The following is an 11,476-nucleotide window of genomic DNA, read 5'->3' on the forward strand; positions in this document are numbered from 1 at the left end:
AATAAAAGCAGGCCGCTTGCCATGATTCGAAGAGGACGCCGCGCCTCCGCACGCTTGCGACAGACGACAACACGAAAGCTGCAGCTGAGCGGTTGGTGTTGAAGTCCACCCCAAAAAAGAGTGGGAGGCGTAAATATTTATTATTTATTTCAGTATACAATTCAGCATCTCTCCACACACCGTTTGGCCTTGCCGGCGCAATTAAAAGGAAAAAAACAAAAACAGGTAAGAGCTCCATTCCATCTTTTTCACACTCTACATTTTGGTTCAAGGTTATTCGCTTTGCATAAGAGCGCGACGTCACCACGTACGCACCCGTGCCACGTATCGGACATTGGGGGGGGTTCACGTTGCAAAAAAACAGACCGTCAGTCGCCACAAGATTTTGAAATGTCAGCGGACAGGAAAAAACAAACAACGCTTGTGCAAATGAACGCTTGGGTCACAATAAGCAGAAAAAGAAAAAGTTGCATTTTGGTCTCAGTCGAGGAAAATCACACAACAGATTGGAAAGTCTGTCGGTGGAAAAAGATCGTAGGAAAAAAATAAATAAAAAAATGCTGAAATGTCTTCATGAAGGAGGAAGTGCGTTCACGCTTAAGATGGCTGCCAAACGACGACAACGAGAAAATGGTTTAGGAATGACTAGAATTTAAAAATGCAAACCAGTCAAATTAAATATACGCAAAATTTGAACAATTGGAGTCCACTTGGGGGAGAGTTTTTTTTTTTTTTTTTTTTAGTGTTTTCAGTCGTCCCACTCGTCGTCGTCCTCAAAATCTTCTTCCTCGTCATCGTCATCCTCGTCGTCTGAAAGCAGCCAACACATTTTTTTTTCCCTTTTGTTCCACTTTTTGCAGAAATACAAAACTTTGGTTCAGATTGAAACAATTTCTTGGGGGGATATGCAACCTGAGTGAAATATAAAATATAACTTTTTGGAAAACATGCAGCTACTTAATGTTTTTTTTTTTTTGGGGGGGTAATATGACATTTTGCAAATATGACATTTTAGGAAATATATACTTTTTTCATAAACAGCTATTTTCTATAATATTAAATTTTTAAGGAAACAACTTTGTGGAGCAAATGTTCAGAATTATTCTACTTTTTTGGGGATCTCTTCAACTTTTCTGCAGAGCACAACTTGTTGGGAGAAATCTACAACTTTCCAGAGCTGGGCAGTCTGTCTCGGGGGGCAGAACAGTCCGGCCCTCCAGCATGGCAGGACGCCCATTTTTGTGGCATTATTTTCAGAAATATGTCAATTTTTGTGTCCAGAGTAAATATATTCTACGCTCTACATTCTAGTTTGTTTTGTTTTTTTTTCACTGTATTGCCAGCGAGCTGGGCGCCGTACCTGAAGAGTGGATGGCTTTGCTCCTCTTCTGCATGACTTCCATGAGGGCGCCCACGATGCCCGCGGTGGGCGTCGGCGTCGTGGGACCCGACTCCTGAAGATCCGGCACCTGCAAACACCAAAGGTGTTACGCGAGCGCTGACGATGACATCATCACATGCGAGCGCTACCGTCTTGAGTTGGATGCCCTGGCGAATCTGGTCCAGCAGCGCGTCCCGCCCTCTGCCGCCGCTGCCGGGTGGCGTCTCTCTGTGGTTCTGCTCCACCTTCTTCAGCTGGGCGCCGCCTCGAATCTGCTCCAGGAGCGCTGACTTCCCGGCGGGGAGCGGTGGGCGCGGCGCGTCTCCCCGTAGCCCATCTGGCTCCGACGGAGGGGGCGGCGGCGGAGGAGGAGGAGGAGGGGGAGGAGGAGCGGGCGGGGCGGAGGCGGCGGTGGTGACCCGACCGGCCGGGGACTGGTGAGCCGGCGGGGGAGGAGGAGGTGGTGGCGCTTGCAGGGAAGCGTTCGAGGGAGGCGGGGGTTGAGAGTGGTTGTGGGGGGAGCCTCCCCTGGTGGGGGGAGGGGGCGGCGCACCCAAAGTTCCCGGCCTGGTCGGCGGTGGGGGCGGAGGGGCCGAGGAGGGGGCGCGGGATGGAGGCGGGGGAGGAGGAGGGGGCGCCCCGCGACCTCCTCTGGATGGGGGAGGAGGGGGAGGCGGGGCCGAGCTGCTGTGTGGGGGCGGGGGAGGAGGAGGGGGGCTGCCCCGAGAGGGGGGCGGAGGCGGCGCTGCACGGGCGAGAGGACGGTCATGTCAACGGCAAAAAAAAAAAAAAAAAAAAGAAAGAAAAACGCTCACGCGCACCCATCCGCTTCACACGTGAACTCTTTCGTCTCTCCAATTGACTTTTGAGCACACACGCCTTCTCATATTTGTCGCCCTGCCCGAGACTCACTGAAACTCGGATGAGGAGACACCTCGATCTCACACTTTCTCTTGTCGTCATCCTTATTTTGCAAGCAAACTCGCCCTCTCTCGTTCAGCATCTTGCCTTTGAAACAAGAACCCTCTCACATATTCACCCTCATTCATGTTGCACCACACACCCAAACAAACACCGCCCTCCCAGAGGAACACACCCTCTCGCACATCATTTATCCCCTCCAATCTCTGCTCTTCTTCACGCTCTGGGCAAATTTAAAAAAAAATCCAATCCATGGCCTTCTCGCACAAACTTACCCCACTCACACATTGCTCTCATGCACATCCTGCCGTCTCGCAATTATACTCACCCTGCCTCCTGAGCTCGTTCTTGACGGCCTCAACGCCGCCTTTCTTCTCGATGAAGTCGTAGATGACTTTGGAGGTTTCTCTGTCCTTCAGCTGAGCCTCGGAGATGCCGCACATGTCAAAGAGGTTCTTCAGCTCCGGGTCCAAATTGTTCAGCTGCGAGGAAGGAAGAGGACACGGCCAAGGACAATTTACGGACATCTTTGAGTATCTGCTGTCGGTGGGACAGTTGCGATTGTCACTCACTTGTTACCATGACAACAAGGCAACATATTTGACGTGTGTGGCAACAATAGTTTATTGTGGAGTGATGTCATCGCGCAGCCGCCGCAATTAGTGCGCGCGCGCACACAACATCTTTATTGTGTTGCCACGTGTGTGTGTGCGTGTGTGTGTGTACGCGCTACTCACGTCAAAGCCCGTGTTTGGATCCCAGCCCACGTGACCGATGTGCCTGGAGGACGAGACAGGACAAACGCAATCACACCACAGCGAGCAGGCGCTAGCGCAGCTGCATGCTCGGTGGCGGGGGATGAACACATTTGCAAAATAGTCTCCAATTGATTCAATGTCATTTGCTCATTGGCAAGGCTACAATTTGACGGGTCACCGGGAGGAGGAGGAGCAGGCACAGACGGCCATAGCTTAACACGCTCGCTGCGTGCTATTTTCAGGAGTTTTACATTTTTCTCGCTTGAGGCAAGCATCAAACAAGTTTGATCTTTTTCACATTGTGAGATTAAAAAAGTGACGCACCAAGTTTGTGAGTTTTGATGTTGCAACATGCAGTTTGGCAAAAAAAAAAAAAAAAGGGTACAAATATCCACGAAATTGCATGCATGAAACTTTGCACGCACGTCAGCTGCGTGCACTTTTTGTTCGACAGTTGTCTAAAAAAAGCTTTGGCCTGCTGTAAAGCACTGAAGTTGTTGATCTGATAAACGTGGGCTTCAAGGCGTTTCAATGACGTCAAGTTTTGGAGTTTTCAAAGTTTTGACACCATTTTGGTTGGTTGTTCAACAAATCGGCCTCCAGGACGACTTTGAATCGGTCTCAGCCCCGATAAAAGTCGGAGAGTCTATCAGTAGACGCTGAAACCGTTTGCTTGTTTGTTGAAAAAGACATTTGAAAAGGACGGGAAAAAATTGGATTGCATATTGACGCGCAATCACAATTTTTTAAGAAAAGCAAAAAAAAAAAAAAAATCCTCCGAGCCCTTCGAGGTAGCAACGTGCTCGGAGAAGTTCCACGTCGGGTTGCCTCACGCCACACCTTTAAAAGCCGCATTTGTTTTTCCGAAATGATCACGACACGTTTGCGGAGCGGCTTTAACTGGAGTCAAGAAAAAGGAGGCGCACTGACTGGAAGTTGCTGGGCGTGCCGATGTCGGCTTTGGTCAGCTTCTTCTTCTTCTTGACTTTGTTCTTTTTGTCCCGCCGCTGACTCAGCACATTGTTGACGTGGTACTGCGAGCCGAGGGAGCTGAGCAGGCGCACGTTGTTGATCTCCGGGTGCTTGATGTCCACCGTGGCCATATGAAGCGTCGGACCTGCGAACGGCGCCGCGGTTACTACAAACCGCCACGACACATTGGCGCACGCTTGAAGGATGCGAAAGCCAAAAAGGAAAGAAATCCGTCAGTTCAAATGTTAGCAAGTGACATACAAAGTCGTTACATGTTGGCTATTTTTGAGCACGTCTTTCTCCTAACGAGGGTCGCAGGCGTGCTGGAGCCCATCGCAGCCGTCTTTGAGCAGTAGGCGGGGATAACACCCCCGACTTTGTTGCCAGGGCAGGGCACATGAAAACAAACATGCACGCGCGCTCACACACACCTGGGGACAATTCAGAGTGTCCAATTAACCTGCCATGCATGTTTTTGGAATGTGGGAGGAAAGCGGAGTACCCGGAGAAAAGCCATGCAAGCATGGGGAGAACATGCAAACGCCACACCGGAAGGCCGCAGCCGGAATGGAACTCGCGACCTCGAAACTGTGAGCTGGGCAAGCAAACATTTGCGAGAAAGACAAAAAAAACAAAACATGCCAAGTATGTAGCCGTTCGACGTCGAAACGTCACGTTACAAGTCATGCCGAGTCGTTCCATATTAAGTAGCGTGTCACGTGTGCGGTAGTTAAACGCCAAGTAGTCCGATGCAAGTTCTTTGCACGCTCGCGCTTACATCCGATTTTGCTAAACGATGAGAAGCGCTCGACTCTTCTGGGCCTACAATCCTGTTCGTGGAGCTCCGCCATCCTGCCTGTTCTCCATCTTTGCCCGCTGGAGTTTCTGCGGACCTCGCTGATTTTCCGATGATTGGAGCCAGGTGTGTTGCAGCAGAGCGAGATGGGGAAACGGACAGGACAGCGGCACTCGAGGAACAGGATTGAGGACAGGTGGCAAATGTAATCAAGAAATACATTTAAAAATGATGGCATTCCTGCTTTCATTTTGGAATCATCGCCTCGATGTCAAATGTCTCGACGATTCCAATGTCTCATCATCTCAACAGAGTGCGGCGGCATTCTTAATCCGCAGCAGCTAATCCCGAGCCAAATCCCTCCACGAGCGCCACGGCACAATTTGCAGCAATCCGCCAATTGCAAAATCTAAAAAGGGAGCAGAAGAGCCCAAAACAAAAATGAGGAGCGAATGTTGGTTTCTGTTTGAAAATACAAGCTCAATTCCAATGAAATTGGAGCGTTGTGGTCAACACAAAACAGGTCAACGCAACCATGGAAAAGTCAAGTTCCAATAATTGCCTTTAACCCAACGACAAGCGCAAATGCAGAATTTAATTTGAAGCCGAAGCAAATGATCAACCACCTAATCCGACCCTCAACGCAACATTTTCCAAAGGGAGTCGCAATATATTGGCTTTCTGCTGTGGAAAACAAACGCAGCGGTCAAGTCTGCGTTCAGCTGAGGTGACATCATCAGCGCGCGTGTGCTTTGTTTGTCAACAACACTCGCCGTTCACATGAAAACAAAGCGGCGGCTTTGAGGCTTACTCATGAGCCGCACGAGCAGAAGGCGAGCGCGTTAGCCTGAGCGCCACATGCTGCACAGATGGTGGCCAGCGCCGATTAACCTGCACGCCACAGCGCACTGTGCCACCGAGTCAAAAGGTTCGGCCTTTTAGGGCCGCCAGAACTTCCCAAAGCCAAAGTACGACGTTGTCATGAGACGCCGTATTTATGATTTGACGTTCTGTTTTGGAGGTTGCTGCCATCTTGCATTCAATGTGCAGTGATCCGCCACATCCAGCAGAGGGAGCTCATCACCACTTTTCGAATGCTGTGCTGCAGCTTGGAAGTTATTTAAGGGCCCAAAAAAAAATGAAGAAAACAAATAAGGACTTTGGGTAATTTGCAAACAAAGTTATGTCATGTAGACATTCTCAAAAGTTTGTTTAAAAAATTTTAAACAACACTATTTTTTTCCTTTTTACTGTTAATAGCGCTCAACTTTTTACATTTTTTTTTTTTTTTACCGTTAGCAGTGGCATTTGTTTCAACGAGTATTACTCTATCCATAATTTCCAATGGTGGATACGTTGATAAAAAGGTTGACCTGTTTGTCAGAACAAATTGTTTGGTCCAATTTCTTCTCTTCACAAAACTTCACAGCGCTGAAATATGGCGGAAACAAGGCTAAAAAAAAAAATAGAGTTGAAAAATGTTTTCTGCATGAGAGTGAGGATTGGCTGGGGGTGTGGGGGGGGGTTAACGTACCATTTTTAGACACACCGTTTTTGTCTGCAAAACAAAACAAATGAACACAATTACCAATGGAGCGAGGTGGTCAAAAGGAGAAAAAAAATCGAAACAGAAGACAGAGTTGAGGAAGAAATCAAAGAGGAGGAGAGTTTGAAGGAAAATGAGGAGGAAAAAGAAAATATGAAAGAGAAAAAAAGATGGAGAAGATGAGAATAGCAGAAGGAGAAAATAGTCAAGAAAGATGGAGTTGGGAGGTGAGGGGGGAGATGAGAAAGCAAAAGAAACAAGAAAAGGACACAGACGGATGACAACAGGGAAAAAGGGGAGGAGCACAAGGAGGAGATGAGGGAGCGCGAAACAAACGACAGTCAAGAGGAAAAAGAAGAAGGAAGGCAACGTCACGTCAAGAGTCCAAACGCGTGCTCGGAAGTTGAAAGGGAAGACGCAAGATGGCCGCCACGAGGTTAGAAAAAAAATCAAGACAGAAATTGGATCAAATCCAGCACTTTGCTGGACAACAGGAAAGTCAAAGCGCTCGCAATCGCAAGACAGGAAGTGGTCAAAAGCTAACAAGAGTCGTTGGCGAGCCGCCGGACGCGCAACAAAGCGCCACAACTTGCCGATTTTGCGTTGTCTTCGGTTGAGCAGCTCGTTGACGGCCACTCGGAAGCGTTTGGCTTCTTCTTCACTGGCGAAGTTCAAACCCATCTGGTTCGTCTGAACGACACACGCACACAAATAAATAAATACATACTACCTTAAAAAAATTAAAAAGTGCTGCAAATCAAGTGGCAGTTTGCGCCTTTTTTTTTTCGTGTATAACATTTCAGAAATAACAAGGGACACCCGCATATCGGTTTTTTTTTTCAATTATTCTGTCCACCGACTTCGACTATTTGTTCCACTCTATACACGGGAGGTCCTCGGGTGACGTGATCATCGACCTACGCCGTTTCGACTTTCTGACGCCAGAGTCCCGGCCGCCATTTTGTCTCCGGCCCCATCGTGTCCGCTTTTTGTGCTCTGGGATTTTCTTGGCATCTTCGCCTTTTTCACGTCATGGCGCCACCTCTCAACAGTGATGGGCAGTACTCTCTTTTTTAAAAATTTTCTTGATATAATACATGCTTTTGGATATTTATTTATAGTTTTCAGGAGTATTAAAGGGTTAATTCCGATTCACGAGGAAAAAAACAAAAAGGGTAACGCCAGCGGAGGAACAAAAGCGTTTGTAACGCGAGGACCTCCTTTATACATTTCTAGACCATTCATTTATATGATCCAAATTCATTTCAATAATCATCATTGGAGCTGTGGATGATACAGTTGTATTGAGAAGGCGTCATAAAAAGAAGCAAGCTGAAATATTCAGAACTGGTGCCAATCTACGGCTACGTACGGAAAAATAGAATCAAATGCGTGACACAAATATTTCATTTCCATTTTATTTTCAAACATTGCTTTCTAAATTTTTCAACAAACAATATTTGCAACAAGCAAGACTCGTATTAAAAATGTCATTAGCTCAAATATTAAATTTCTCGACACTCATTTTATGAGCATTCTTGTGAAGACTATTATACTTTTCATTGGCAATACTCGAACAGCATTATTTCATCATTTCCATGAGCACAATTTTTTTTAATTGTATTTTCCCACACCATTAAAATTATTGTTTTTATTAACTAGTACCTTTATTTTTTTCCTATGAGCGCTTCTATTTTTTTTTTAACTAATACTATAATCGTTTTTCTATTATTATTTGTTTAGCTATTTTTTTCCACGTTATCAATTGTCCTTATTTCATTTTTGGGAAAATTTGGGGGTCAACCGGATGATTTTTTTCCCCAAATGTCATTATTATTATGATCATGGCAGAAATGTGTATATATTTTCATTTTCATGACTCCAAAGTAATTGTACTCACGTCCCCCACGAAGGAGATGAAGTAGGACCGGGCACAGCTGATGGCGAAGTTGTGGTAGAGCTCCTGCTCAAACATGGTTTTGCCCTCCTGAAAGACAAAAGCACGCTCGCTCAGCTTCACAAAGATTCGGCGTCAGCTCCTTTGGCGAGGCGGCGACGTCACACCTTGATGTCGAACACGCGGATGAAGTAGGAGCGCAGCGGGTTGTCTTTGACCAGGCATGCCACCCCGCAGCATTTCTTCAGCCAGCCGCACGTCCGGTCGGCGGCGTACACCTGAACCACCGCCGAAGATAACGCCTGCGCACACGCACGCACACGAGAGGTTAACATCACATGGCATCTTGTGGCCTGCGAGAGTGTGTGTGTGTACATGTCCACAATTTGTGTGTGTGAGTATAAACAGTAGCCCAACAACGCTTGTTTACGCAACTTCAGCGGCATCAGCAGTGAATGTGGAATTTTTCGGAGGAATATTAGCTCATTTACTGCCATTGACGGCTAAAGACGTCATAGATCCTTTCTTTTTTTTTTTTTTAACTTGGCAGCTAGTGATTGAGTTAATGTTGAAACCATGCGGGGGAGTCGCTTGCCACGCTTATCATTGACATTTAGGTTTGTAACTAATGACTATCCCATCCTGTATTTGGAGGCGTTGCGCCACTTAAGATTTGGGACCAGCACAGCTTTTTTTGGGAGGCGAAGCTAAAGATTAGATGCTCAATCATGAAATACAAACGCGTTAGAAGTCGGACTAGCACCTCACACACAAACCGAGTATGAGTATGTGTCGTGGGAAGAGCGTCAGATTCGTGAGAGAACATGATGCACTTCAAGACTTGAATGGAGAGCGGCATTTAAAAAAAAAAAAAAAAAAAAAAGACATGCTTCTTAGTTAAATCATCAAAAATAAATAAATAAAAACATGATAAAAAGCAACATCGGAGTCCAATGGGGTTCAAAATGATCACATGTATTGGTCGGACACGCAACAAACAAAAGTAAAATACGATTAAACAGAAACTCTTGAGTCTACACTGCCCCTGGTGGAGGGAGGATGAAATGCAATGTCAACAATTGGCGATTACTTGAGTTATTGCATAACCGACTGAACACAGCAATTAAAGCGCGGCGCAAGTGAAAGCCATTTGGCATTTGGTAGCCGTTAGCAGACTTCAAGGAGCCGCTCTTTGATGTTGCCACACGACGTCAACGTCACCAAATTAAAGTTCACAACAATGACGTGACCGCATTAAGACCACAATCACTTCCTCGATTGACATTTTTGCATCACATCATTGTCAATCCAATCCACAAATATTCACACACACTGCACCAAAAGTTTGTTTTTCTTTTTAAATGCTTGAGGGAAAACATCAGTCAACGGTTAATTAGGTGGAGTGAGTAACAATTAAAGCAAAAGGCCAGCAACTAATCCTCTCTGGTTGAAGATTACAAATACCTCACAGGGGGGCGGGGGGGGGTTAATTCAACTGGTCCTGATTTGGTGGGCGACCACTTCATGGGGCACACCATCAATAATCTCCACTTTTGACTGCCTGGGCGCAAAGTGAAAATAGCCTAATATTTATAGTACAGTAAATCTCCGCTATTTGCTGGGGCTCGGGACGGAGCCCTGCCACGGATTGCAAAACACGATGTGCAAGTGACACCCCACCAGAAATGTTTACAATTTCTTATTTTAATATTTTAAAACATAAATATACAACAACTATGATCTCATCACTTAAATGTGAATTCAAACTCGTCCATGACGCTACCCTAGCAAAAAGAAACATCTTACAGATAATTTGATCGCCAGAAAATGCACTAGATGTTAGCAAGCATAGCTCAATTTATTTCCTTGATACCAATTACTAGTTCCCTATCAGGGTTTTAACATCTTCAGCCAAGTTAAATTCAATACATTTAATTGCATTTGAAATAAAAGACCAAGTCTCATTGTTATCCCAAATTGAATGACGTGCATCTGAAATAAAAGCGCATCATCGTTTTGCATCACGTTTGCGTGATGTTACTACGAGAGTCATTCGGTATTCTATTTTTGAAAGAATATTCGTTTACTTTGAGACCTCGGACTATTTACACGAATAAAGCCATATTTATGTATTAATTAGTTAGAGAACTGCAAATAGGCGATGGTTCACTGTTACTCTAAGAGGCAGATTGATGAGGTGAAAAAAGTGCAGACTGGAGCTCATAAAAAGTGTGCAAGAGTGATGCAGCACATCTGAACGTGACTTGAGTTGGTGATGCGCGGCGCAGGTGCACCGCAAGCGCAAGCGCAAACTCACCGCGCATTTCCTGCCCAAGTAGCCGAACAAACAGTCGTTCTCCTGCGGGGTCAGCAGCAGCGAGCCCACGTTGGCGACCCGGCGAGGCAGCGGGTGGCTGTTCATGGCACTGTCGTTTGTGGAGGCCCCGCAAAAAGGACGACGACGCAGTTCGAGCAAATCAACCTCACCAAAAAAAAAATTCAATATAGATTTAGAACAACAACAACAACAAAAAAAAAAACAAAAAAAAACTGCAAATTCACACGACGTCCATGCCCGCTGCGGACGTCGTGGCCTCCATCAGCCCGATCATCGTCTCCGATTTGCGGGCAGGCTTGGCTGACTTTGGAGGGCGGCCAAGGACCAGGCGTGTCTTCTTGGACGACTCTTACTCCACAAAACGACCGATTCCCTTTCGTTAGTGTGGAATAACATGAACAATCGGCCCCGGTTGATTTCTTTAGACGAGAAAAGGCGAGAGTTTCATCGTTAAAAGTGGAGCAGCCGCAAAAGCGATGCGGCCATCCAACATGGCAACTACATAGGGCGTACCACTTGGCGAATTCATTTAGGGGAGTTCTACGAGTTGCTATAAATGCCTCCCGAGATTTAAAATCGGACAACCCTCATTATCGCCAATACATATGCCGATATCATTTTAATTCAGTAAACCTTCTTTGAGGGAGTTAAATACTGCTGCTTTAATAATAAATACATGCTTTATGGGATTCATTTCGTTTTTACCCAAAAGTGGTTCGGTCCGTGGACTGCAGCTCTCTGCGGAGGCAAAACAGGAGAGGCGGACCCGGCGTGGTGACGTCACGCGCACGGGCCAGATGGCCGACGCGACGATGCAAACTTAAAAAGCCCCAAAAGTCCTTAAATATTAATAGTGTATTGTTCCCA

General features: G+C 46.2%; 1 protein-coding gene across 3 annotated transcripts; it reads right to left on the reverse strand.

The window, feature by feature from the left end:
* Window positions 1-130: 130 nt before the first annotated feature.
* wasla (WASP like actin nucleation promoting factor a) lies at window positions 131-11,351 on the reverse strand. Of its 3 annotated transcripts, XM_088298648.1 has the most exons (11): window positions 10,589-11,351; window positions 8,439-8,573; window positions 8,275-8,361; window positions 6,968-7,064; window positions 6,363-6,386; window positions 3,991-4,177; window positions 3,040-3,082; window positions 2,631-2,784; window positions 1,531-2,126; window positions 1,361-1,469; window positions 131-810 (listed from the first exon to the last, which is right to left on the reverse strand). In XM_088298648.1, the coding sequence occupies exons 1-11, from the start codon at window positions 10,691-10,693 to the stop codon at window positions 749-751; spliced, it is 1,599 nt and encodes a 532-aa protein (XP_088154774.1). In that variant the 5' UTR covers window positions 10,694-11,351; the 3' UTR covers window positions 131-748. The 3 variants fall into 3 exon arrangements, with proteins under 3 accessions (XP_088154774.1, XP_088154775.1, XP_088154776.1); XM_088298649.1 differs by lacking the exon at window positions 6,363-6,386; XM_088298650.1 differs by lacking the exons at window positions 6,363-6,386; window positions 6,968-7,064; window positions 8,275-8,361; window positions 8,439-8,573; window positions 10,589-11,351 and adding exons at window positions 4,811-5,237; window positions 6,202-6,224.
* Between the last annotated feature and the right edge of the window lie 125 nt (window positions 11,352-11,476).

The sequence above is a fragment of the Idiotropiscis lumnitzeri genome, chromosome 6 (assembly GCF_059441095.1).
Source record: "Idiotropiscis lumnitzeri isolate Australia: NSW breed Sydney's pygmy pipehorse chromosome 6, RoL_Ilum_1.0, whole genome shotgun sequence".
In the NCBI taxonomy this organism is placed as follows: domain Eukaryota; kingdom Metazoa; phylum Chordata; class Actinopteri; order Syngnathiformes; family Syngnathidae; genus Idiotropiscis; species Idiotropiscis lumnitzeri.

Bases quoted from the DNA above. Each gene is read 5' to 3' on its own strand.
- wasla (XM_088298648.1), bottom strand. From the start codon at position 10,693: ATGAACAGCCACCCGCTGCCTCGCCGGGTCGCCAACGTGGGCTCGCTG. The intron at 8,574-10,588 runs GTGAGTTTGCGC...GCGTGTGCGCAG, and splicing joins ACTTGGGCAGGAAATGCGCG to GCGTTATCTTCGGCGGTGGT. The intron at 7,065-8,274 runs GTGAGTACAATT...TGTGTCGTTCAG, and splicing joins TCATCTCCTTCGTGGGGGAC to ACGAACCAGATGGGTTTGAA.